This window comes from Uranotaenia lowii, chromosome 3 (assembly GCF_029784155.1).
Source record: "Uranotaenia lowii strain MFRU-FL chromosome 3, ASM2978415v1, whole genome shotgun sequence".
NCBI classification, from domain to species: domain Eukaryota; kingdom Metazoa; phylum Arthropoda; class Insecta; order Diptera; family Culicidae; genus Uranotaenia; species Uranotaenia lowii.
Genome location: NC_073693.1, coordinates 361,260,537 through 361,288,194, shown reverse-complemented (window position 1 = coordinate 361,288,194; position 27,658 = coordinate 361,260,537). Strand labels below are relative to the sequence as shown.

At 36.3% G+C, this 27,658-nt stretch overlaps 1 protein-coding gene across 1 annotated transcript; it reads right to left on the bottom strand.

Annotated features, from left to right (window-relative positions):
• Positions 1-6,117: 6,117 nt before the first annotated feature.
• LOC129754017 (uncharacterized) lies at positions 6,118-19,880 on the bottom strand. The gene is made up of 2 exons (XM_055749872.1): positions 19,773-19,880; positions 6,118-6,357 (listed from the first exon to the last, which is right to left on the bottom strand). The coding sequence occupies exons 1-2, from the start codon at positions 19,878-19,880 to the stop codon at positions 6,118-6,120; spliced, it is 348 nt and encodes a 115-aa protein (XP_055605847.1).
• Between the last annotated feature and the right edge of the window lie 7,778 nt (positions 19,881-27,658).

Here is a 27,658-nt window from a genome sequence, read left to right as displayed (position 1 = left end):
TATTTGAAGGTTTTTCCCGGTTCTCATACATATACCTATTAGCAAACAAGTCTGCGTGAGTATTATGAAAATCAAAGGAAAAATTTTAGACTCCCAAAAATCGGTTTTTAACCCATTTAGTCTGACTTTTTCCAGCCTTACATCTCCTCATTTTGCCATTCCTAAGTAGTAGAGATTCCACTCGGAATGTTTTCAACTCATCTTCGCTATTCATCTGCGAATTACGTTTGAAGAGTGTTAAACATGATTCAACTTTAATCAGCCATTATTCCATTTTAAATAAAGTTTATTGGCCTCCCAACCATCTCAAATCAAGCGAACAAATTGAGCTCGTTCAAAATTCCCAACTCGTTTTTCGTGGCTGGCTGTAAGGCTTTCTTCTAAAATTCTGAGCTGCAGATGAAGAGAGAGAGAGAGAGAGAGAGAGAGAGAGAGAGAGAGAGAGAGAGAGAGAGAAACTCCTTCACTCCTATCACATAATCTGGAATGATTTTTTTTTCTGTTCTGGTTCTCGTTCTTTTGATGAAGGTACTTGGAAAATTCCTAACCCTACGTTTCACACAACCCAGCTTCGCACTTGGTTCGGTGTGGTTGGCGAATCGCGCGATCTAACCAAAATAAGGTTGAAAAATGCTGGTTTTTCTTCTCCATTTTTCAGCGCTACAAGGAGCGTGGCTGTTTTCAGTTTGCGTGCATGACACGCGAGCACTTCATGAGCATGGCAGTAAATTCCTGCCTGGGGTTTATTCTTTTCTAGCTACTGCATAATTATGATGAGAGGCCTCTGCTCATTGATAGCGTTTGTGTGGATAATTTTATTTTTTTCGTCGACAAAATGAAATTTTATGATGTCAACAGCATCATGGAATGTATTTAATGCACGGAATAAAATTTTAAGTAAATCTTCGAATGAGGTTTAAGTTCAAATTCTAACTCTCAATAAATCAAGAATCTGTTTCGAATCATTTTCAAAATTTCACTCTGAACAGCAAAAAAAAAAGTTTTGGAACAGTCTGATTCATTTGTATCCTTTTCAAATTAAAATTTAAGGATAAGCTATTCTGTAGTTTTTGATTAATAATTCTGTTATAGACCTTTCCAAAGCTATTCACAATTTTGTTTCGATGCCCGTTTTGACTTTTCTAACCTCTAAACAGGTTTATTACCATTTTCCGTTTAAGCTTGATCGACTGATTTCTTTTCAAATCATTCGCCTTTACAGAAAACATAAACCCTTTCGATCCTTTAAGTTCCAAAGGCCATTGCTGCCTTCTTGGCCATTGATGTCGGCTTTGCCTGTTTTAGATCTTCTGACTAATCAAAATCTCTTAAATGCGTTTACATAAATATATCTGTGCGTTAACTTACTGCAAGTTTCACGTTTATCAAGATTTGTTTTTTGCCTTACAAACACTCACTTTCAATCACTTTAACGAAATGACTTTTTTCAAAATCAACTATCTTTCAAGCTTTCTAAACCATTTTTGCCCAATCAACGTTTTTCTGCCTTATTGTGCTTATTTGACAAGCCAAATCTAATACAACTTTTCCACATTGTGAAGTGTAATACACTTTTTGTTCTATATTTCATACCTTCCAATTCACTGCCAATTCCGTTTGTACTCGCATATTTTTTGGATTTTATGATAATTTATACTCTTCGACCTGTCACAATCTGTCGAGTTTTTCGCCTTATTAACCCCTTTAAAACATTGAAATTTTTATAATTAAAGACTTCATTGACCATATCAATATATCATGGTAGCTAATCTTCTCGATTTTTCCTAATATATTTCAGCCTTTAAACATTTTTTTTAAAATATCTTTATTGAGAGATTTTCAGATTTCACTGATCCATCTCTTTGTACACAATCTGTCCAGTTCTAGTTTACAATTGCGCCATAGCTTTAGTTTCGACTGTATACATTCATATACGTCACAGGAATCTTCAAATCATATCGAATTTTTCGGTCATGTTGACCTCCTAATATCTTATTGAAGTTTTTGAAGCCCTTACAACTTTGTATGAAACGATAACCTTCAGACTCCAACAACCTTGACCTTACCATCCTTCTTGTCTGTATCCTTTTTGTTTATTACCATCCCATTCTCATTGATCCATAACCTCACACACTTGCTGCTTTTCACTACCCTGATCGATTTTTTACAGTTCGTTTGACATTTTTGGTATGTCTGATCTATTCAACATGTGCCAAGTTTCGGTCTTTCCTACCATTACTTTTATTTGTATTTTTCGATAATTTTACTACACTTTTACGCCATTTTGGCACTTCCTAATTTATCGTTCAAATATTATTGAATTGTTTGGCTATTCTGACTTTAGGAATTTTCAGCCAGTTCGACCATTTAACCATGGCTTATTTTGATAATTTCTCTCTTCTCGGTTTTTTCAACCTATATAGCTTTGTCGGCTAGATTGACTTTATGATTCTTACAGAACTTTTCGGTTGTATGGACACTTCACAAATTTTATTGGTGACATAAACCTTTTTTTAGCGTCTTTGACCTTTGCTGTCTTATTTACCTAATCAACAAGTTGGAATTTTGTGTCTTTATAAGGGAGAACAGTTTGATAATCCTTCATAAAACTTTTCAATTTTGTATCACTTTGCTTTATCGAGATTGATCTTTTCAGCATTTACTAAAGTTTCGAACCAAGAACCTTGAAGATAAATTGGACTTTTTTAATAGTGCATTGTATCAAAAAGTGTATAAACCGCGAAACAATTAAATATTGTCTCTCCTATTTACACTAAAAAAACAATGGAAATATACTTTGATCTAGTGAATATTTCCGGAGTGCCTTTTTAACACCCAATCTCCTATATTTTGTCAACAATCCAGAGAAAAAAATTATTTGAACTAGAAAATTTTGAACAAAAATAGACCTATCTTGTGTGATTTTTTCGGAGCAATCAAATAAAGGCTATTTTAGCCACCGCACGCAAATTAAGTTATGGCTGTTTTACCCTAGATTCCCCTACATTTTTCAAATTTGAAAACAGGCATGTTCAGCTTGAAAAAAAAAAAGATTTTTTTCCGAGAAATCGAATGAAGGCTATTTGAGCCACCGCACGCTTTGAAAAATGACTATTTTTACCCTCAAATCCCCCTACATTTTTCATTGAATTTAGAAAAAACAAGTTCGGACTAGAAAATTTTGAACCAAATGAGACTTACTTTGTGTGATTTTTTCCGAGGGGGGGGGGGGGGGCTGTAAATTGAGGGTAAAACAGCCATAGCTCCAGTTTCCGAAGCATGCGATGCTTCAAAAAGCTTTAATTCGATTTCTCGGAACAAATCGCTCAAAATAGATCGAATTTGGTTCAAAATGTTCGAGTCCAAAAATGCTTTTTTCTTAACTAATCAAAAAATATAGGGGAACTTAATGGAAATTATTTGGATTGATATTCTTGAATAGGATTGAACTCATTTTCAACAATGAAGAATTTGTTTCAAGTTTTCATAAAATATTATAATCATATATAGATAATTTCGATATTCATACAACTTTCCATGCAAAACGAACATAGAATTCAATGGTCCAAACCGTACTTAATGAGTTTCGCTAAACAAATTCATTAAATTGAGTCCAATTTTTGGGATACCGAATTCAAGCAAAAAAATGTGGGTTATTGACATTTCTCTAGAAATTTTTCTCAAAGCATTTATATCTTGATGAGTTATAATTTTGTTAGCTTTTGTTCTACCCAATATCAAACTAAATATGCTACCTGAATGAGATATAATTTAGCTATGATCGTAAAGATTTTTTGATATAAATTTAGATATTTTAAACTCCTTGAAGTACTGAACAATAACTCATATTGATAGGAAAAATGAGGTATCATAACCCGATCAGGAGGGAAAAACAAAATTATATCAAAATGAGATATTTTGTTACTTATTTTATTCTATCTAAATGAGTTATTATTCAGTACTCATAGGATGTTAAAATATCTCAAATTATATCAAAAAATCTATACGATCATAGCTAAATTATATCAGTTTTTGATATGCTCCTATCTAGATTATATCTCGTTCAGATAGCATAGTTTGATATTGGACAGAACAAATTATATCAAAATTATAACTCATCAAGATATGAGTGCTTCGAGAAAATTTTCTAGTGGAAGGTCAATAAACCACATTATTTGATAAAACCATGTCCCATTTTTGGTTTTCCAAAAATTTGATTCAATTTTATGAATCTGTTGAGCGAAACTCGTTAATGTAAGGTTTGAGCCGTTGACTTCGATGTCCGTGTTTCAGAAAAAGTTGTGCGTATATCAAAATAAGATATAATCATTTTATGTTAGGACAATCCGAAAAAAATCTTGATCATTGAATATGAGCTCAACCCCATTCAAGTTTGTCAATCAGAATAAGATATAATTCAGATTGGAGAAACTTAAAATCGAAAATTTGGAGTACTTAATTATAACTGAATCAGATGCAAATATCTTGGTGAGATACGTTCGAGTTATTATTTTGATATGCTCTCCTGATCGGGTCTCCACTCTACCGTTGAGTGTAGTTAGTATCTTAGTTTGAATTGCGAAATACACCATCAAAATTCATGGATGCGCTTTGGGGAGGAACGGAGAATGACCACTCCAAGATAACGAACCTGTAGAGGCAGTGTGATAAGGCCAACAGAGCGCTAGTCGACGCCAGGTGCAGCTGAAGGACGCGTTATTGTAACGGAAACGCTAACGAATCGAATCGTAGCAGGACATGACCCGTCCAATAAAGACGGACCCAAAATGTCACTGGCCAGAGTACGAGGTCAATAGACTAGCGAAAAAAAACAAGCTCACTTGGAACCATAAGCTCGAGACGTCGACACCGCCAAGAACCATTCATACGAAGCGAGTTATCTGGGACACAATGATTACCAGGTAACTTCCATTTTGAACCCCGTACCCGGCGTCCGACCAATCAATTTCCGTATCCCATCATGTGCTTTAAGACCACGTGGTTTTTGGTTGAACAACGCCGTAAGCTTCATCTGTCGATCTACCGAAGGTTTACCCTTGAGTTCTGGGTCAACCCTGAGGCTAGAGGCCTCCCCTCTACTGAGCAGTAAATTAACCGTTGGTTACATCCATTCCAATAAATCCTGGGTGTAGTGACAGCTAGCAAGATCGGGTCAGAACTTATCGGCGCTTTCTAGCATCGACTTGAGGTTGACCTCTCGTCTGCATCCTAGGATTTCCGGCCCGCGTTTTTTTCTACCCGTCGTGTGCCAGATCGAGCAGCTTGTCCTGGACTCGCGCCTATCACGGCACACATTCGAGACTTAGATCGCTACGACTCGGATGTTTCCCGACAGTGACGACATTCTACACCGACTCGAGAGGCTCGCCTGGCATAGAGAGCCTCTCTACCCGTGGATATCCCCCGACAGTGGTTAACCCTCTTCCTGCGAAGTCCGCTACGAGGAAGGTATAGTTTTATACCCGTAGATTCCCCATTAAGAAGGGGCACTACTCGAATACCCCCCGGCGTTGGGATATCCTACACCGTTCGCGGACTGCCGTCGTCTCCAGCTCCTCTGCAGGGCAGTCATGATCCGAGTGAACCCATCGCCGACCGCGTGCCAAGTGTTGGAATCCGTACACATCCTCTGCACCACGTTGTCTGCTGGCGTGTCGGGCCCGCAGGCGGCAAGTACCACATGTTCGGGTGATTCCTCTACATCACCACAATGTGGCCATTATGGCGTAGCCACATGTCCAAACCGGTAGTGGTACTTCATGAAGCATCCATGACCAGTCAGGAATTGCGTCATATGGAAGTCCACTTCACCGTGTCTTCTTCCGATCCAGCTCCCGATGTGCTGGATCAGACGCTCTCGCTAAGCTGTCCCACAGCTGCTGCCAGTTGAACATCGTGTCCTTGATGGCGAGATCTCGAACGTTGGGCGTATCTTTGTTGTCGTAGCAATAGACATCAACCTCTCAAAAAACCGAGATGGGCATGACGCCTGCCACTACGCAGGCGGCTTCGAACGACATGGTCCGGTATCCACTGATAACCCGCAGGTTCATCAGCCGCTGAACGCTTCTAAATTTTTGCAGGCTATATTATTGTTTAGGGCCTCCAGGCTTCTTCTCCGTACCGCAAGATTGACGTGGTCACGCTTGTCAGTATCCTCCTCTTACAACTGTGGATTGCCGATGAGTTCGACATCGTCCGTGTGAGTGCGGCCGTGGCCATTGCCGCTTTCTTATCCACGTAGTCGACATAACTCGTAAAGTTGAGTCTGTCGTCTATCATCACCCCTAAGAACTTAATTGGACACGATGTCACTCGGTCCAACTGCAAAAGTACCTGTTTGGAATGAGGTCAGGTTGGTGATCAGCACCAGCCGATATACTCTATCAGGATTTGGTAGTATCTATAGCTTTCATTTTCGGGTTTTTGGCAACGAGGTTATATTTCAGCGCTCTGTTGGGTTGTTTGCTGGCTGATTCATTTTCAAGCCAAGAACTTGGGTTCTGTAGGGACACGATGGGAGGATATCATGGGAATCAGTGGATTGTCTGGTACGAGGTAAAATATGGCAGCTACCTGTAAGTTCAAGCTTTTCAAGCTAAGCTGGTCTTCAGAGTACGTAGTGACGTGACCTAGCGCTCGAACCCAAATGAGGCTTTGTCTTCATCCATCAATTCTTTCCGTCATGCTCCTTTCATAATCCATGTCACTCCAGGTACCAAACTGTTGACCTAACGCACTGTGCTGCTGACGTGTTCGGGAAGTTTAAGGGCGATCCTTCCTTCTCCCGACTTAGACACTTCCTTGGCATGTTACGCGTACAAACAAGAATCCTATTAAAACAGGTAGTAAGGTTAACGTACTGCTTACATTATCCACTTCAAAGTTTGGTTGGTTTAGCGCAATCGTCCGTCAATGTATCCTGGTTACGTTTGAGCATGGTATTCACAGTAGATTTCAAGAGTTCGAGAGTATTGGCGTCAATTCCTCTTGACGATGTTGGGTTTTCAATGTGGTTGTGCAGAATTATTTCTCATCTCTAGCGTTTCTTTTTGGACAACTTTTCAACGCGTGAACCAATCCTGACAAAAATTCACCACTAGGTAAAAAAACCTTTCAGTTAAAAACGCCGTCATTAGTTTCTCGTTACAACAACTTGAGGCGCTGCTGTAAATAAAGAAAAACGACCTTAACGGCACAAGCCTAAATGAATCTTGTTTTCAGCTCCATCGTCTTTTTTCTACTTTGCAGACCTCACATTATGGAAATTTCGGACCTAGTAGAGCATTTTTAAGTATACAAATTCTCAGCCTCATCGACCATAACAGCCTTACCGGCGGTTGTGTTCATTGTGTCTTCGCGGGTCTCTTTAAAAATGTTTGCCCTATCGGCTTAACCGGTGTCCAAACGTGACATCTTTTCAAATCTGATTGTTTTCTCAAACTATAAAATTCTTTCAATATATCGGCTTTAGCCCAAGCATTGTTGATACAAAATGTTCTTCTTTGAGGTACATGATTAAGTTTTTTTTAAAAATTGAATACATTTGTACCGATCCGGTATTTGAATGCCAGTACAAAACTGAATCGTCTAGAGCAGGTCGCTAATGACATAACATTTATAAAATCGACTAATTATGATCAAATCAAAAATGGAATTTAATTCAAAATATTTCTACAAAATAAAACTTCAAAGAACCACTCTCTATTTAGTGTTTGCCAAGATGTGTTAAAGTTCTGAACAATTTTTGAAAGGCAAACACAAAAAAATCTGCTGTGTTAAAACACTCTTAAAATTCCATATAAAATTAATGAAGTGAAAGGCGATGCCGTCAAAAGAATAAAGTCAGAGTATCATAAATTTGACGCGTTGGGTGCCGATATCTCGTTTTAGAGCGAACGAAAAGAGTTGAGTATCAAGTATATCGTTTGTGCACGGGAGCACAAACAGTGCTCCAGCAAAGGAAAACTTGTATAAAATCGAAATCTTGCCGGTGAAGCAATTGTTTCAGGACAATTTCCGTTTTTTTTTCTTTTCCTGAGAAGGACTTTCTGCGTCTCGTTAAACTTTATTGCACCAACCCTCGCCGGATCAAACCGAATCGAACGACAAAATGTCTCTCTCTTTTGCTGAGGGACGAAATTGAAGACAAAAAAAACAACCGGTGTGCTGAACTGATTCAAAGTATTGATAAAACTCGGAACTTGGAAAAACTGCACCGAGGAACAACGGAAGTCCAGGTGGAACGAATTATTGGGAATTGAAACTTTAATGGAGGGAGGCACACTTGTCGACACAACAAAACACAACACTAAACTATAAAGTAGGGGACACACAACAAAAGTCCGCCCGGCTTCGCCGTTGTTACAAAAGACCTTTTCCGTGGGTGAATTTTATTTGAATCGAATTTGCGTTTTCTGTGTTATTTCTGTTCGAAATCCAAACCTATTGCACCCATTGGTTAGATTTACGAGGGGGTGGTTTCAATTCGTTAAAATGTTTCACTTCAGGAAAACTCAAAACACGTAGCGAGTGAAAGACTTGCTGAAGGTGACAGTTTATGCCGTTTTTTGCCTTTATTCAGCTGAGGGCTTTTTGTGGTTTCAAACTATATTTGTTCTAGAAGGCGTTTTGCGAACATTTTTATCACTTTGTTGCTTAGTTTTTTGTGATAGGTTCAAGATAGTTTTCAATGATTTTTTCATGAAAACTAAAGGGCCCTTATGACGACCCTAGGGAACTTATTCTGAAAGTTGTCTCCTGTCACTTAAATTTATTTCCATAAATTTCCTAAAAATATCTCGAACTACAAGTTAACTAAAATTTGTCAATATTTGTCAAGCTCATACTTTATTCTAGGAAAATTCGTTTAAAGTTTCCGACTAACACCAACTTGTCGCCTTCCAGTTCAAATATTGATTCAACCTGGCTGGTTTTTTCTTCCTGCTGTCGACCTGAAGCCCCAACTTGATTGCCCCTGCATGTCAAGCACGCAAGCCACCTTTTTGGTTTGATAATATTTCGTCTTGATCCATGTTTGTGCACCACATACATACATTGTAGGTACGACGTCTCACAGCACATCGGCCCAGTAAGTAAACAACAAATCCGGTAAGTAGGGATATAAAATTTCCCGACTGTCTTCTTGTCGTCGTCGACGACAAAGACGCAGGCTTTTTTTGAGCGTCTTCCTCCAAAAGAAATGACAAAATGTTTGTTCTGGAATCAAGGAAACAAAATAACACCATGGTCGACCACAGACAATCAGACAAAAAAGTTATATTGATTTTCGTGGGCAGATCGAAAGTTTTACGAACTTCTATAGACGTGCTATAAAACTTTATATCACACTAACCCCGTTTAGAAAAACGGACATTCTATTGTATCTAGTCTGTCTTTCTGTGTAAAAACCAGCCTAAATTTGGATTGAACCCAGAAGAAAAACCACAACAGCTATCAAAATCCCAAAAGACGGCGACGACAGTGGCGAACATTTGACATTGGCGGGGCGTCGTCGTCGTCGAATGACATTCGCCGGATATGAGGCAGAATACGATATTTATTCACCGATATCCGGTTATTTTGTGTTGGTGCCGGTGGCTTTCCTTCTCACTTTTTTTTCACCAGTCTTCATCGACTAGTCACTAGGCCATTGTCTGTATCCATTCAGTGCAGTGTGGCGGTTCCCATGGATTTCACAATCCACCATCATTGCGTAATTCCATAGCTTCGAAAAAGGAACCACAAAAAAAATCCCCTAAAAGGAAATATCTATTGAACGGGGAACCCATAACTCACCCCCAGTTTTGTTTGGATTGGCAGGAACCGGCTGATGATGGCGTCATTCTAACAGTCGGGCGGAGATCGATTCAATTCACTTGCCCGAGGTTTCGGTTTCAGTTTTTGGCGGAAATTTGGAACAAACTTCGTTTTCGTTTTTCTTCGATTGATTCCTTCTCGTGCCCGGAATGATTATTTCCAGATCGAACATTTCCGTTCATTAAAAGAAGAAGGCTTTGTACGCGAGCTTTTGTTCAATCGGCAAGGCAAGTAGCAGATAACTATTGTTCTAGCTCATCTGGTTGGATGGGTTTTTCCAGTCGATGGGTAATGAGAGTTATGAGCTCAGCCATACGTATGGTACTAGCATATGTATGTAATCATATTGATTCTATAGAACAAGACACTCAATAATAATTAGCTTGATATACAAATCTGGCTTGAGCATGTTATTCTAGAATCCTTTGAAAAAATATTCAAAAAAGAATAAGAAATTGATTCCCCCTTTTCCTTTAAATAATTTAGTGATAACGACGGGTTGAAGCCACGGCTTTAAATATATAATTATAGGAAATTCGGTAAGTTAAACTATGTTTTCGAGCAACTTAATCTACACCCAAAGAAAAAGTTGTAAAATTCCAATGCAGATTGAAGCTAATAATATGCCAAAAATGAAATTTAGCTTGCATTGCACCAAAGATGACATGATTGATTGTGCCAGCACTGGATTAGAGAGAGATTCGAGCTACATACAAACATTCAAGCGGAACAAGATTTTTTTTTCTTCAGAGATTTCCACCCTATTAGATTCGATCTCAGATACAAGACAATTTAAAAATAAAAAAAAACCGATCGGAGAATGAGTATCGAAAACAAAACATCTCGTCTAGCCAGTTGCATGACTTTGCCAAGTGTTCTACCTGGATCAGTTGTAGAACGCAGAAGCATTGAAACTGACCGACTTACCAACACACGCACATATGCCAATGATGTGAAAATATGTTCATGCCATGATAGGAGTTGATCCTGTGGGTGTACAGAGCTTAAAATTAAGGTTTTGGTTGTTTCTGTGGAAGTTCGAAATTTAGTTGGTATTTAAATCCGCTTAACAGTACTTCGTGGCATTGAAGTATTTCTTGATTTTTTTTCTCCCTCACTTTGGAATGGTTTCTCCAAATCATCATTTGAATATTATCCACAATCAAATATTTGAAAAATCTAAAGATTTTGTAAACTAACGCTACAAAAATGGTTAAAATCGGTTATTATTTGACGAAATAACATGCACTTTGAATTGAGTGTTCCGGTCGGGGTGATTAAACATTTTGACACCTCATTGTGGTGGATAAGAGTTATACCGTATTTTATTCACCTGGAGGCAAACCAGAGGCAACCTGGGTTCGCTCTAACTGCTGTCATCGTGCTCATTTATTGCTCTAGAGGCAACCTAGGTTCGCTCGAAAAACGGACGGAGTCGCCCTGAGAAGAAAGTCAGTTTTGCGAGAAGTTCACCAATGCTCTCAACGTTGTTGTCAAAACATTAAACAGCTGTTTTTGGCTGAAAGCAAAACAGTTGAAATAAAGAACGGGAAAATGATTATTGCCGCGGTTTTGAACCGTTCAGCCAAGCAAAATCGTACTATCTGCTGTCCAGTGCAATCCGGACACGAAAAAAGGCAATCCGGATGTGAAGAACCGAGTGAAGAAATCCAGAAGGGAGAACAAAATGACAGCTGCATGTAAACATTGCGCTCGTTCTTACTCACACCTACATACGTATGGAATAACTCGAAATCCGAAAGTCGTTTTTTTTTTATTCGGATGGTTCCAGAGCCAAATCCGGATTAAAAAAAAAACAAATTTTTAAAGATAAAAATCATTTTTATTGTACTGCCCAGTTTCGCAAAAACGTGCAAAAAAAAAGTTTACAAAAAATCACACCAATACACACAAATAAACAGACATCGTCTGAAATCGACGAGCTGATTCGATAGATACCTATAAAGGTATATCTAATAGAGAATTCGTTTTGACGTGGTGGTGCACCGGGGCACTACCGGTAGTGCACTTTTGCACCGTGGTTGAATTAAAAGGAATCTTTCGATTGCTTTGATTCAGTTGAATCATTCAACCAAGTAGGCTCATACCACAACACACTTTTTGCAGTTTCATGCTCGTTTTCACGATGAGTAGTCCACTGGTAGTGCACCATAAAATGGACGGTGGAACACTCTGAAAATATTCGGTGTTGCTTGCGCTCTCACCAATACTATCATGAATTTTGACAGCACGTGCTTCCCGATGTAAACAAATATCAGCTGGTTGGTTTATTTCTATACCGCAAAAATTGGGTTCGAGCTGTTTGTTTCTCTTCATTATCCCGAAGAACGGAAACTTGTTCCGGATTCGATACCAGTGCCGTTTCCAACAGAATTTCACCTGGATGGCACGCAGCAAACAACGCTCCCAAGAATAAATGTGCCCAGAAGGCTTGCTGCAATCGGTTCCAGGCGATGCCGAAAAAGAGCAGCAAATCCGAGTGCAAAAAGGCCAACCCAAAGATCTGATGGAATCGCCCAAACCGAAAAGTTTTCTTGATCGGGAGGGTCCTATAAGTTGGTCTCCACAGCAAGAAGCGTTCAGCTGCATCGAAGCTACTCTGCTACAAGCTAGCTTCGAGCTGTGCCTTAGGGTGACGATGCTCGGTTGCGCCAAGTCCCGGATTCCCACCCGTTGCCCTTCAAAAACGGTAGTTCGAGACTACACCCGCATTGGGAGCTTGAATTTCGTTCGTTTCGGTCTGTTAGCAAAATTTTCTCCCCCGACTTCCGCGATCCGAGTTCGCCAATTTGACTTTCAAGAATTTTTCTTTTGTAATCTGAAAACGGAAATAGGTTCTCGAACGAAGGTGAGATTTGCGAGGAATAAACGTTCAAAATACCGGAACCTTCAAGCTGGGGTAACTGCAGTCTAGCAGCAGCAAACATAGACCGCCCAGAATCAGCCGGTATTTCAGTTATCATCAGAGCCAGAGGCGAATCTACCAAGCAAAATAAATCTGAAATCTTCACAATTCAACATAATATATAAATTCATGCTAAAATTTTCATATTATTTAAAAGATAATGATCAACTAAAGTAAATTTCATTTCAATTTTCGAAGTCAAACGAAAACAAATACCAGCTGTAATGGATTTTTGACAGCTTGATGTTTTCTGTTGACACTGCCGATTTCACGCACACCAACAAAGATGAATGCAAAACTCGATTCATGCTCGTTTTCAGCTTGGAAGGTGCAACACTTTCGGGTGGTGAAAACAAATACGGTATAAGACCCATAATTAATGATCTCCCAAATCGACCGATAACTATACCTTTCTGAAAGAAAGGCAAAAAAAACGCCATTAGAATCGTTAAAATCTATGAAACTATAAAATTATTTATTGACAAATGGTTTATTTACCATATATAACAAAGCGTTCATTTACGGTTATGTTTATACGAAGTAATATCCTGCATGAAACTTCCGAATGATTAAAAATTAATTAAACTCAAGTGATTGTTTCATGTAGGATATTACTTCGTATAATCATAACCGTAAATGAACGCTTAGTTATATATGGTTAATAAACCATTTGTCAATAAATAATTTTATAGTTTCATAGATTTTAACGATTCTAACTCTTATTCACCACACTCATTAACAGTGATGAATATTACACACAAATTTTATGATGAAAAACTGTTTTTTCTTGTTCCTCCGGAACTAAAAACTTCAGGCTCGTTGAGCAACCTCTTCCTGTGGCCCGATCTGGCTCAAATTTGGCTAGGACCTTGACCTAACTTTAGCCCGCAGCGCATAACATTTACAAAAATTTAGACATGCCCCGCTTTTTTGGAAAATGTTCCGCCGTCCCACTTTTTACTCTTAGTGAGCTATATATAGTGTTCACAGCATTGAAGATTTGTAGAGTTATCTAAATTATGCCTTTGATTACATACTTTGGCAAAACAGCGGTGAATCCGCGCACCCATGGTGGATTACCAACATACATACATACATAGAAGTTGATAATTCATAACGCAAACAGAAAATCAACACAAGGATTATCGGATGGCGGTACAAAAACATTTTTTTTAAGTTTTGTGGGCAACTTTAAAGACATTTGATCGGTATTTGAATTCTTATAAAGTTTCATAATTAAACGATTTGCCATTTAATTTTGTGATTTTGATTATGTTCCTGATTGAATCCTTCTCACAATTATGTTTGATGTTTGTTACTTTAATTTATCGGCCTTATCGGTGAAAAGTGATGTCTTTTTTAGTAGGGACACCTAAAGATTATGAATTTTTTATAGATGGATAGAAGGTTAGATGAAATGAAAGTTAGTGAAAATGAGCGGGTAGAATTTATTTTATTATCATCACATATCAATTTTTTTGTTCCTCACGGGCCAACTACTATGAAGTGGTAGTGGTGGTAGGGCATGGTTCGCCCTACAAGATGAAGACTTGCAGTGCGAACGAACAAAAAGATGATATGTGATCGCTCAGATATGCTCCCTTCAACTCAGAAACGCATCTATCTATGTCTTCTCAGATTGTTATCATCGCATTTGTTACATCCGGGGTTTATATGCGAAACATAAATAACGGTGATTAATCGTTGAAAAAATTATGTTCAATTTAAACAAAATAATGTTAATGTCAGTTTTAGAACGGAGTGTGCAATCAATCAACGACCAAACCATGAATTTTGCTTGAATTTCTATCTTTTCAAGAACATAAATTGTTTAATTCTACAGTATAAAAGTAGGTTGAAATATACACAGCAAATTTTTAATTGCTAGAAACCAGCAAAATTGCTGGAAATGGTCAGCAATCTGAAAAATATGCTTTTCTGGAAACTTAGAAATGTTCGGTTCAAATAAATTTGTTATTATTGCTTTGTTATAATTTTCTCCCGAAATAAGGGAAATTTGCATTGTTTTGTTTCATTTATTCGTTTTATTCATTCCAAACTAGAATTCCTCGGGCCATTATTACGAATTGATTATTCTGGGTCAGTTTTATTGTGAATTTTATTCAAAAGGTTTTATAAGAAAACACCGAACTGGCCGATACTACATTTTAACGATCGCACGAAAATAACAAGTCTAGAGTGTCCTACCCGGGATTTCCCGGGAATTAAAAAAAATCGGGAATTCCCGAATCCCGGGAAACGCTTAAAAAATCTCGGGAGTTCCCGAATGTTCTAAATTTTACACTACAAATTTACACGAGCTAAATTGGAAAAATGAATCTTATTGAGCAAGGAAAATGATATTTCTACGATACTGGCTGGACACTCGATTTCGTTGGTTGGATAATTTTTCCAACAGTACGCAATATCGATTCCAGAGTGCGCGTCGATCGATTTGAGAAATGCTATCCCAGTTAGAAAGTGCCATCCAACTTTCAATTTTTTCGTCGGTTTTGCAAACCTACAAACTTTGACAAAAAAAAATAGCTTGAAAATGGTTGAATTTGTGTTCTAAGTGTCATGTCAGTGTGATCAGTGACCTTGATGGCTTAGTCCTAAATATTTTTTTTTCTTATAGCTGGTTAACACAACATGTTTTTCCTATCGAAAATGTAATAGTGAAAAAACGCCAAAGAATCTATAAAACCAATAATGAAAGGCTACGGAAAGAATCTGAATGTTCTATTTTGCAACACTCATCATTTAGAACCTCCGTTTCGGATACTGTTTACAGTAGCAAAATCATCACGCAAAATCATTGACGCATTATAAAAATTTGAAATATTTTGCAATACAAGGTACTGCTTTAAATTTAATAATACCATATTGATAAGAATTCACACGCAGTTGAGGATTAAGATCTCCATGTTGAAATCTTCATTTTCAATTTTCCCGGGATCCCGGGAATTCCCGGGAAAAGGATCGTCAGATTTCTTGATTCCCGGGAACGCTAAAATGGCCGGGAAATGGACACTCTAAACAAGTCCCAAATTTGATAATTCAATTGCTGTTTTTCCAGCAATACGAATTGTTTGCTGGAAAACGAGCTAAATAAATATTGTTAGTATGTTTCCAGCAGAAATGCAGATTGCTAACATTTCCAGTAATTTTTTTTGCTGATGATCAAATCAAAATCTTAGTGTGTGACCTCAACGAAAGTTTGTCAATCACATATAAATAAATTTAAAAAAAAAACCACAAAATATTTCAAAGTGATTGGAAAAAGATATATCACCCGATTTTTGAGAATGTCAATGTGAAGGGTAGATGATAGAAAAAATGTATCAATTGCATTCATTTTTTTGACTTTGCAATATTTTTTGTCTGATTATTTAAGAATTTGGGTAGATAACTTTTCAAATCTACCATTTGACTACTAGGACGTGGCCGGCGCCGTTATAATGTTCAAAGAGAGAGCATCAGTTTTGGGCACTTTGAATGTGCTGTCAGTCCCAGGCATCATTCGTTTGCTCTCAGGACAATTATGGCCTCTATCAATCAAGGAGTAGCAACCATTGGCGATGTGAAACTTTTTTTTAATGAGTCACGCTTGCGATTATGGAATTCGGAATGTTTGTAATGTCAATCTTCGAACCAATCAGGGATAGTAAGATTTATTCTGATGATGAAATTTGGTGATGCAATTCGGGTTCAATGAGACCAGGTGGATGTAAGTAGCTAAGCTAAGCTAAGCTAAACTCAAATCTAGATACAGATAAACTAGAAGTTCTTACAATATTTTTTTTTATTTTACAATATTATTTATTGAAAAGTGCGGTTTTACATCCCTTTTTAAACTTTATGTGTCCATGATCTTGAAAATTGCATAAAATCATCTACAAGACAGGTGATTAACAGCCTTTATATTGAAGCATGTTTTGTGGATTTTTTTTATTTTAGATAAATATTGACTGAGGATCATATTTAAGGTGCAAGGTTTCCAAAGCTATGAGTTTTGTACGTAATCCTTTGAAGTTCTCTGCATTTTTGGGTTTTGCCACGCTATATCCTATATAAAAAAATCGTATCGTCACTTAAGTTTTTGCAAATCGAAGTTTTGGGACTGAGACTGCCGATTATGTGAAAAACTTTCAAGAAAGTCGCTTTTTTGATCAGTTTTTTTAAGATAACACCTGATCTCGACGTTTCATGTAATTGAAAATTTGATGTTATATCGATTTTGACAACAATTTTTTTTATGATAACAACAGATTTCAACGTTTTATGCAATTTTTAAGTAAATTGGCATAAAAATTAAAATACCGATTTTTCCGATTTTCTTTGGTGATTTTTGAGAGCCAAAAAAACTGAAACTTGAGCACTTAGAGGCATTCCTGAATAAGGTCCGATTGGGCTGACATTTTGCACAGGTTTGTTGTTTTGGGCGAGTCTACAAAATATAGGTCGGTTTACAAAATTCAACATGACTCATTTAGCTGCCATCATATGTGTAGCAGTCAATGATCCAATGATCCCAAATCCAACTGTTTTAAATGAATTTTAAGAAAAATCATTAAATTAAGGGATACGATTGTCAGAAAATTGTAAAAATGTATCGATATATGATCGATAATTTAATGATCTGGAGACGGTACGAATCCAGTACTTTACAGCATCCGTTTTTAAATAATAAACAGCAAAAAATGTAAAACTTCACAAAAAAAATTAGAAAAGTGGAAAAACCTAACTTTATAAAATCTTTTTGTTTCTGCTTATTTTAAATACGAGATTAGAATTGAAAGTGAATCATACATTTCAGAAATTGAGCATCATCATTAATTCCGCCAGCAATCAGCAATTATGCAAAACTGCAAACGCATTTACACAGTTGATGGGAGGGCTTTGGGTAAGATTGCCAGAATTTTTTCAGCACGTATCCGGGCCGGACTAATCCGGACCGTTTTATCTAAAAACCTGTCAAAATCCGGGCAATTTGATTTTAAAGTTGTCGACCTAAATCCGGGCAATATCCGGGCAAATTTGGTCAAAACCTATGAATTATTCATTAATTCTTGGAATATTTTAGGCTTTCAAAAAACCTTTCATGATGATTTTTATAAAATTTGCTCAAAAAATTTCATTTTGGACTCATAAATTCAAAAATTTACACCACAATTTGATTATTTAAGTTTGATTTGAGAATGAGAATGAGAATAATCCCGGGCATAATTCGGGCTTTTCCAATGAAATCACGGCAATCTGGCAACCTTAGCTTAGAGTATTGATCGTACGATATTGAGTGATGTCGTTTATTTCAACATCGAGGCCAAATGGAATTGCCTTTGTTGAAGCGCCGCCGGTCGTGGCCTAGAGGATAGCGTTCCAGTCTTCTAAGCCAGAGTCCATGAGATCGAATCCCGATCACGGCACATATAGTACTCTTTCTGTGGTCTGGTGGTTTAAGCATTTGTAAGATGCTAGCCATAATATCCATGAAAGATGTACGCCTTAGAGTTAAGTAAAAAAAAATTAGATCTCTTCAAAGAAACATGAAGTTTCACTGAGATCCTATATGTGTGTGTTCGTTTTTTTTTTAAATTGACCTTCTGTTTTTTCGACGGCAAATGCACTTTCATTCTAACAAATGTGATCCAAGTAGAATATTTGTCAACGAGTTTATATTTTGATATTGTTAAAAAAAATAGTGAAAGCATTTGAAAAAGTTATTGATTAAAACCTAACAGTGATTATAAAATTGGCTCTGTAACACTCAAATGTATCAATTGTTTGTAATGAATTTTCAAACGAATTTTTTTGCATTGATATTGATGTCAAACCTGTCCCTTACCTTTTGTTACGTCCTTGGTATCTACTGTATATTTGTACAAAACGTTACCCCAAAATCAAAAGGTTTATGTTTGTCATTTTGTTCCGTCTCCAGCCACCAAACAAGACAAAAAATGCATGAATAAAGGGACGATTCCGGTGACAAAAGTCAAGTGGAAAATCTGCTCTCCCCATTCAGTAGCTTGAGTGAGTAGGTAGGTACTCAGCCCTAGCTACCTGACTGAGTTGTTTGTGAATAATCGGCTCTGGAAGAGCAATTCGGCAAACAATAGAAGTGTGCGATGTGCTTTTGAATATAACCTTTTCAAATGGTCATTCAAGAAAATGGATCCTACCTTTGTTGGTTGTTTTTTTTATCTCACAATTCAGAGGCGTAGGAGGTGCTGTTGTTTTTATGGAAGTTCAAATTCATCCTAGTTTGGTCCTAATTTAAGTCAATTGATATTATCAACTAAGGCAATTGATTGGTTCATCTGGACAACACCCAATGAAATTCACAATTTCTCGATGAAAAAGTTGTTGGGCCCTTTCAATTCGAAAAAAAAACAACTGTAATCAAGAATCAAAGGCAACGCCGGAAAAAAATTGGCAACGCCGAAATGTAGGCAACGATCCGCATGATCCAAATTGCAGTGCAGATAAGTGACCTACTCAGCAACAAATGACGATAAACGTGCCATCCAATTGCCGATGGCTTGGACAGACCGGACATGGGTCACCTGCATTTTCCCGTACTTATGCTGCCGGCCATTTTCATACACATCTCCACCGGTGGATGTTGCATCATTTTGCACTTGCAAATGGCAAACCCATTGAGGACAGCCATTAATCATGTTTGGTCCTGTTCGTGCCATCTTTTCCACCCCGGAGGAATCCTCCCTTTCGGAACACACATGGCAAACTCATTGAAACATGTTGGAAGTGTGCCATACTGAAAGCGGGAAACGGGTTTCGTCCGTTCGGAAACCGGAGATTCGTTTTTGCTACCCGTTTTACTGAAAATGTGTTTCAGAACTTCAAAGCAAGTCACGGTCTGGTAGACATGGGTTTCGTCTTTTTCGCCATGGCAGGAAATCTAATCCTTCTAAAGATGGGGCCAAAGCACCAACTACGCTGTACGCTCTCAGGCTGCAGGATATTCGGTAACATGCCCACCCACCTTCACATCGGTGAAAGATTGTTGTAACCTACCTAACGTAGGTTCCTTGCTCTTCCTCAGCTTTTGGTTCAGAATAAGCAGCAGCGGCGTGGAAGTTGACGTTCCCATCAAGCCGTTTAATCTAATTAACGACTTACGGAATAATAAGCCTAATGCTCGGTCTTCTGTGGGTATATCTTTGAGCGTTCTACTGCCTATGTAGGTGGTAAAGGCGTGGAAATCAACGTTGTTTGAAGATTTCAGCTTATCAGGATGGAGACTCAATATTCAACGAGAAAAAAAACAAGATTATTCAATCAATTGTTTCCAAGGAGCTTCCACCTTGAAAGTACCTTTGATGGAATCAAAGAAACTTCTCATATGGTAGCTGTGTCTAGCGTTCGCGAAATGGATTCATGGAGTATAATATTGATAGAAAATATTCTAAAAAAAAATTATTTGAATTGGTATTACATAAAGTAAAGTTTCCGACGTAGTGTAACGATTTTCTAAGATTTTCCGTACTGGTAATCTGCAGAAATTGTGGTTTTGGTTCTAACTTGAACAATTGGAGACTGATTGTTCTACAAATAAAATTGATTTTTTTTAATGATTATACACAAATGCTGTCAGTTGCAGTTGCTTTTTTTTGTAGCTCATTGCAACTTGTGGTCTTCATAAATTTGTTTTTAATTATTGTAAACTAAATTCAAACGGTCTCCTTTTATTGTTCAAGTTAGAACAGGAAAAGTGTGTTTTTTCAGATCAGATAGAACAAATGAAAGAATATTTCAATACAAACATGAGTGTGAGACCCCTTAAAGACAACATATAGAGCTCAAAGTTGACATGGGGTTTTTTGCTATGCAGACATAGAAAAAACATTGTAAATTCGCATCGCTTCGCTGCAAATAATTAAACCATCGCTTTTAACCTATAACTGTAATAATAGTATAGCTAAAATTAACATGGGTATCGATGAAAATCACTAAATGCAACAAAATTTAAGCATTTGGTTATTTACATCGTCATATTGAACGATTGTTTGTGGCCTATATAACACGTTGTTTTAATATTTTTTTTTAAACGGTGTTAGTCTAACTTCTGCCCCGAAATGCCTGAACCCATGCTCAAAAAATAATTTTAGAATATTCTGTAGGCATGAAATTAGGTTTTTATCAAATTTGAATAACATAAGACCCATTCCAAGCACCCATCAACTGAAGAACCGATTTTTATTTTTCATTATTACAAAATTAATTACACACCATTAGAAAGGTTATTTCTAGAGCTTCATTTTCCATCAAAAGATGACACAAAAAGACCTTTTTTGTGCATGACCATATTTAAGAAATACACTGATTTTATCAATATTTCTTTATTTGAAACATAATTTTGTCAAAAATGTAGTTATGTCAAAAAAAAAAATTGAAAAATGATGTTGAAAAAGCCATATTTCAAGCATCATGATCAGAATGCATCATGAGAGATAATGCATCATGAGAGATAAAGAAGTGCAAGTGCTCTGCAAGTGCTCTAGAATCGGTTATAAAGGTGTATATTTTTAATCGTAGTGACTTCGCGAAAATTCTACTGTTTTTCAATTCATGGTTCCTTCAAACGTCACATATTGTCGAAAATTAGTCGCCTCTTCAAATGTTTGGAGAGAAATTCAATGTTATTTTCAGGATGAAAATCGGTTCAGGAGGTTGTGAATGACGTCACAAAAATTGATTTTCTTTTTTAAAAAACGTTCAAGTGTTTTTACTTCTACTTTACTTTCTACTATTTCTTCAATACAAGTTTTACCATTACTATGCGCCAAATGAATTCAATTATCAAATTTTTAACGAAACTAAGAAACTTAATTTTTTATGGCAACCGCGTTGTTTTAAAACATCCCCAGTAAAAATATAAGAAATCGCGCTTGTTGAACACTTGATTCGAGAATAAACAAATCATCGATTTTTCAAAAGAATCTTCTTGAATCATAAAGCAGGTAGTTATTTTCGATTTGAATAAAAATCTTGCAAGAAGATAAAGTTCTCAATTTATCTATATTGGAATAAAAAAATATGCTAATAATTTCTATTAATTGTTAGCATTATGGTCAAACAAAATTTAGTATCTATGAAATGAATGCAATGAGATTAAAAAAAACTTGCACATGGTAAACTTTATGAATAAACATTCATATCAAACAAATTCATAAATCTTTCCAAGGTTATAAATGTCTTATAAAAGTATTTGAAAAACTCTGTCCTTTATTGAAACTTTCTCCTCGAAGAATGCTACTAGAAAATCCAAATCGGACCCTTGTTCACAACAAATCCCTCAAAAGAGACTTTAAACTGAATAACGAAATTAAACAAATTAAAATTCATGGGTACTTGCACAAGCTTTGAGCAAAATTTTACTACGAAAGGAGTCGCTCAACAAACCTGAAGTTTGTATGGAATTATGTGAATTTTGATGAACAATATTTCATTTGAAGAACGCATTTCGATTAGAGCTATCATATAACAGTTAATAAGCTTCAAAAACGAGTTTCTAAGCGTCGATTTACGACCATTCATGCATTTTCGTTGATTGACCCTTCAGAAGCTATTTTTTGAAACTCATTTTTTTTATCGCCCCCTTATCGAAACGGGTCCTTGGGATGAAATATTTGTCATAATTAAAAATTCCTGAAAAACTATTATGAAAAGAAATCGGCCGATAGAGACTTAAAAATTTGGTGGGTTTTCATGTTCCTTTCAAAGAAAATTTTGCAAAATTTCAAACAAACTTCATTGAGCCATCTCTTACCGTAGCCCGATTTCCCAAATTTAGCATTGGATTTAAGCTTACAACTTTTGAGATTTTCATAAGTCGACTGATTTGGGCGCTCTAAGATTCATTAACAATTTTTTAATAGATCGAAGGCTTTATAATTATCATTTATTTTTATTTTTCTTTGCAATTAAATATTAAAAAGATTCAGAAAAGCATTTAAACGCTATTTCGAATAAGTTTTTCCTAATAATGTTTTTTTATAATATTCTCGAGATCACACAAATTAATTTCGAATAAATTTGATGTGCGCAGTGTATCAAACCATATCTGCTGCGTCTTTTTGGATTCAATGTACTTAATTTTTTGGGAATAAATGGATCTATTTCATCACCAAATCACATTATTTGTTAAGTTTCTAAGCTCTTTCAGTAAATTGACATTAAATTTAAGATACTTTGATTTATTTCATTTAGCTGAACATAAAACTTCGTGACGTCACAACGCCTAGCAAACCTGTTTAGAAGATGGCGCATTGTGACGTCATAAAACTAAATCACCATAAAATAAATTGAAATCAAAATTTAAACAAAAACAGCGATTTGTTGAATGTAATAAATTGATACTTTTCTCAAATATTCATAAAGTTCGATCGAATTAAACCCACCATTTGGAGGATTAAGACAGCTTTCAGAGCAAATTTCTCAAAAAAAATTAAAAAAATGAATACACTTCTTGAGTTAAATTTGAATAATAAGTTCTAGAGTGATCCCCAAACTTTGTTAAAAAAAAAGCCTTTCTCTCCCTCCACCCTCTTACCATTGGAGAGCGGGAGGGGTCTCAACTCATGCTCGCGCTCTTATCCTATTCAATGTGGAATTCGGTTCAATTTCTTCAATAATCTCCCTTCTTATTTCCCCAATGGAAGAATGGAGGGATTTCAAATAAACATGTGCCCCCATGCCAAATTTGGTTCCATTTGCTTGCATAGTTCTCAAATTTTGAAAAAAAATTGTTAAGTAGCCCCTTTCTCTTTCCTGTCTCCCAACTGGGAGGAGGGAGTGGTACCAAATATAAATAGATACCTTTTTTGTTCTACATTGTTTTCGAGATATGCAATATAAATTGTATGGGAGTCAACTTCTTCCTTCCTTCTGCCCAATTGAAGAAGGGAGGAGTCTCAAATAATCATAAAAATATCTTTTTTTTTTCAAATACCCTCACATAACTTGAATATATTTAAAAATAAAAACCAGGTGCCCCACTCACTCTTCCTAACTCATCACTGGAAGGAAAGAGAGATAAATAAGATTCACGGAAATATTTATCGTTCCCTAACAACACTCTAAAAAATACCATCCCATGCCAAATTTGGTTTCATTTGTTCGATTTTTTCTTCAGATTTACAAAAAGTCTTATGGAAGCCCTCCTCTCCCTCTTCTATTTCCCCTTAGGAATGAGGGAGGGGTCTCAAATAATAAGAAAAAACATTTCTCGTACCCAAATACCATTCCATGCCAAATTTAGTACCATTTGCTTGATCGGTTCCCGAGTTATGTAAACATGTGTCTTTTACTCCAGAGACCTCTCAGGAAGGGGGAGAAGTCTCAAACCATAAAAAGAACCTTCCCCGGCCTCCAAGACCAGCCAGGTTTTATATAACTCGATTCAGTAGTTTCTGAGACTATAGGGAACAAACAGGCTGACAGACAGACAAACAGAAATCCATTTTAATTTACATAGATCTGTCGTGACGATAAACAAAAAATACAAATTAAAGAAAGGCAAATAAAAAAGTAAAAGTAAAAGGTATTTAAGGTGCATGTAAAATTTATTGAGGTTAATTTTTTTTTAAATTTCATTCAAGACCGATAGAATTGAGTTGAAATTCTTAGGTTCATCCACAGATGAATAGATGTACTAGCTAAACCCTGGAAAGTTTGTAAAGTTGCAGCGAAAGTTTTGAATCAATTTTAAGTTTTTTGGTTGAGCCACCAAATGTCTCCAAAGACACCGGAGAGAACTGTCAAATGTAAACAAAACAAAATAACAAAAGTCCCGTCACTTTTGAAGGGGTGTTTTTTCTATTTGAAGAGTTTCGAGAAAATCGATGTTGAAGATTCTTAACACAATTGTGGTTTAAGACCGAAAAAAAGCTTGACATTTGAAGTTACCGAGAAAGGGGAAATGTAAAAAAAACTAGAAAATGTTTACAAAAGCAAGACGATTGACATCTCAACATTTTTTGCTTTTTCTTAGTTGATCAGCGAATAAAAAATGGAAAATTAAAGTAATTTATAACAAATGCATTGGGATTATTTTGAACTCATGAATAAACACTGGATTTTTTTATACAATCTTATTTTATACGATTTTTTTAAAACGATTTTCTCGAAACAAGACTATTTTCGAACATGTCAAAAACAGGTCCTAGACATTCCCGTTTCTTTAAACCACTCTCGGGTATTCAATAGACTCGGATGAAGCTTCTTGACAGATGCAGATGCAAAACAAATGCTTAAGCTTCGATAATTTTTCCCGGTTGTCTAAAACTTTTTTTAACGATTTCTTTTGTTTACATATAGGGGAGAATGAGGATACTTGATCCCTGGGGATACTTGATTCCTTAGCTATATCTCGAAACTGGAATGTCTTACAAAGATCAAATGTTCTAGTAAAATGTGCCAAAATGATCAAAATAACAATGCTTGTAGTTTAAAATTTTTTAACAAAATAATTGTTTGAGTAATTGAACTTTGTTTGAAAAATTTCACAAAATGTAACTTGAAAATCTTTTTTCATCACTTTAGAATGTTCGTTACATGGGAAAATTATGAAAAAAATATTTGTTCCAATGTATCAATCGTTAGAGCGTAAAATGAACTTCATAATGCCATATTTTCAAAGCAATGGATAACTCTCAACTTTTTTCAGAAAAAGTTTTCTAAAATGTTGATTATGGGTACAATTGATCCCCTAGAGTTGGGTACAATTGATCCCCCTTCCAAACGGCATATTCTTCTTCTGAATTGATCGTTATGATTGCTCAATTGCGAAATTACTAATATTTATCCAAAAACTAATATTTATCAAACAATTGTCTGAAGAGAAGAGTAAAAATAATTAATTTTCTCTTAATTATAAAAAATAGCGCCTTTAAGTATGCAATGAAATTAGCGTTGAGACAAAGTTATAGAATTTTCTTCTTATGTCTGCTATAAATTGTGAAATGAGAACAAACATGACCAAAACAGTCAAATAACATTCTATCTTGGGGTTTTGTTTGATTTTTATACAAGGATTACGGCTTCCTGAATAAAAGATCAAGTCTTCTTCAATAGGGGATCAAGTCTCCCCTAACTTCAGAAAAATCTCAATTTTTTTACTCCCACGAAAATGCTTCTAGTTCATCAACGGGTTCAAGTATCGTTCTAATTTTTGGAGCATAGAAACTTGAAGTTACAGGCTGTCAGAAAATGTCAAAGACGGCGAGTTGCTAAATTTTTCCAAAAAGATATGGTAAAAATAAGAAAAGGGGATCAAGTATCCCCACTCTCCCCTACCTACATAACAGCAATTTAAAAAAACACCGGGGAATTGTAGTTGAGTCTGAACGTATCCAGACCACAGTAACCCACAATAGCTTTACTAACAAGTAAAATAAAACAAGAGAATACCTCAAATGTAACCCAACATTTTCAAGCATTTTTTAAACGAACAATGAATCTTATGAAACTTTATGTTTCCTCGAAGAAATTCCTATTATTTCACTCTAAGAGTACTTCTTTCGGGGGTATGATTGCTTGCATCTTACAAATGCTAAAACCACCAACCCACAGAGAGTGTAGTGTACTGGGCATGCCGTAACCGGGAATCGATCAAATGGCCGATGGCTTAGAAGACTTGAACGCTATCCTCTACGCCACGGGCTGTGGCTAAGCATGCTTGGCATCGCTCCTCAGATTTGCCCGTTCAGAGTAAGAGCGTGTATTTTTTTCGCTGTGCTCTTCCCAAGCAGAGAATCTTTAAAAAATGCTCCGTTTCCTCCAGAGCGACCAAGCGTCCACCCAAGTGTGGGCAAGAGAAGCAAGCAAACTGATGAAGTGCGTTCTCGGTGCAGATTAATTCGTTCGCACTCGGTCGAAAGAGAAGCTTTACAGAAAACTCGGTTTGTCTTCATCGGTTGCGTCTGGATCGATGTTTGGAAGTGTGTCAGAATTTACAATGCAGAACATAAATCTAACGGAACTAAATTAATAACGCCAAAGGAAGAGAATGCTGGTGTTTTCGACAACAGTGCTCTGTATAATAAAGCGCATATTTTGATATGAAATATAAAGTTTAGAAGTCCACCAATAGCGAGATATAAATCATAACTTTCTTGTTTAGCATTTTAGAGCTTTAGTTTCTTCTACAAAGTTATTTATCTCAACAAAATACACAACTTTGCTTAGCATATCAAAGTTCTACAATCTTAACCCAAGGAGATACGGTTGAATTAAAAAAAAAATACTTGAAAAATGCTCTACAAAAAGTTATTGTTATTATCGCGCTATTTTTAAATCTCTCGCCTTTAAATTTTATATCCAAATATGCGAATTTACAACTTTGCCCAAAACACCTATCTTTTCATTCCTGAGCGAGTTCCTCTAGATTGATGTTCTGCACCAAGACAAATGATTAGCTACGAAAGCTTTCTTCGGTCGAAAAATATCAAAAGCGTAGCGGTTAAGGAAGATAAATCCTAAATTTTACGATTTGTGAAAGTTTTGAAGTTTTATTATTAAGATTTGTCCCAGATCCCTGCGTAATGTTCACGGTTTGTTTAAAAGACAAAGATTTTTGGATAATTTTAGTAAATGTTACTTTTCGAATTGCTGCTTTTGTAAATTAATGCTTCCCACGTACGATATTAAAAGTACATAAACCTAGATATACAGCATTTTGCGCATGCCCGAATATTGTGAAAAAACTACTTGGATTTTGCCCAGTTTTATCCACATTATTTGGAAAATAAAACAAGAAAATCAAATTCAGTTTAAAATTGTTTGTCAAAAATTGGGTTTGTGAAAGTTTATTTCATCAAAAATCAAACCAAAACTTTCCTTCGTATGCTTTCAACATAAATGACACTG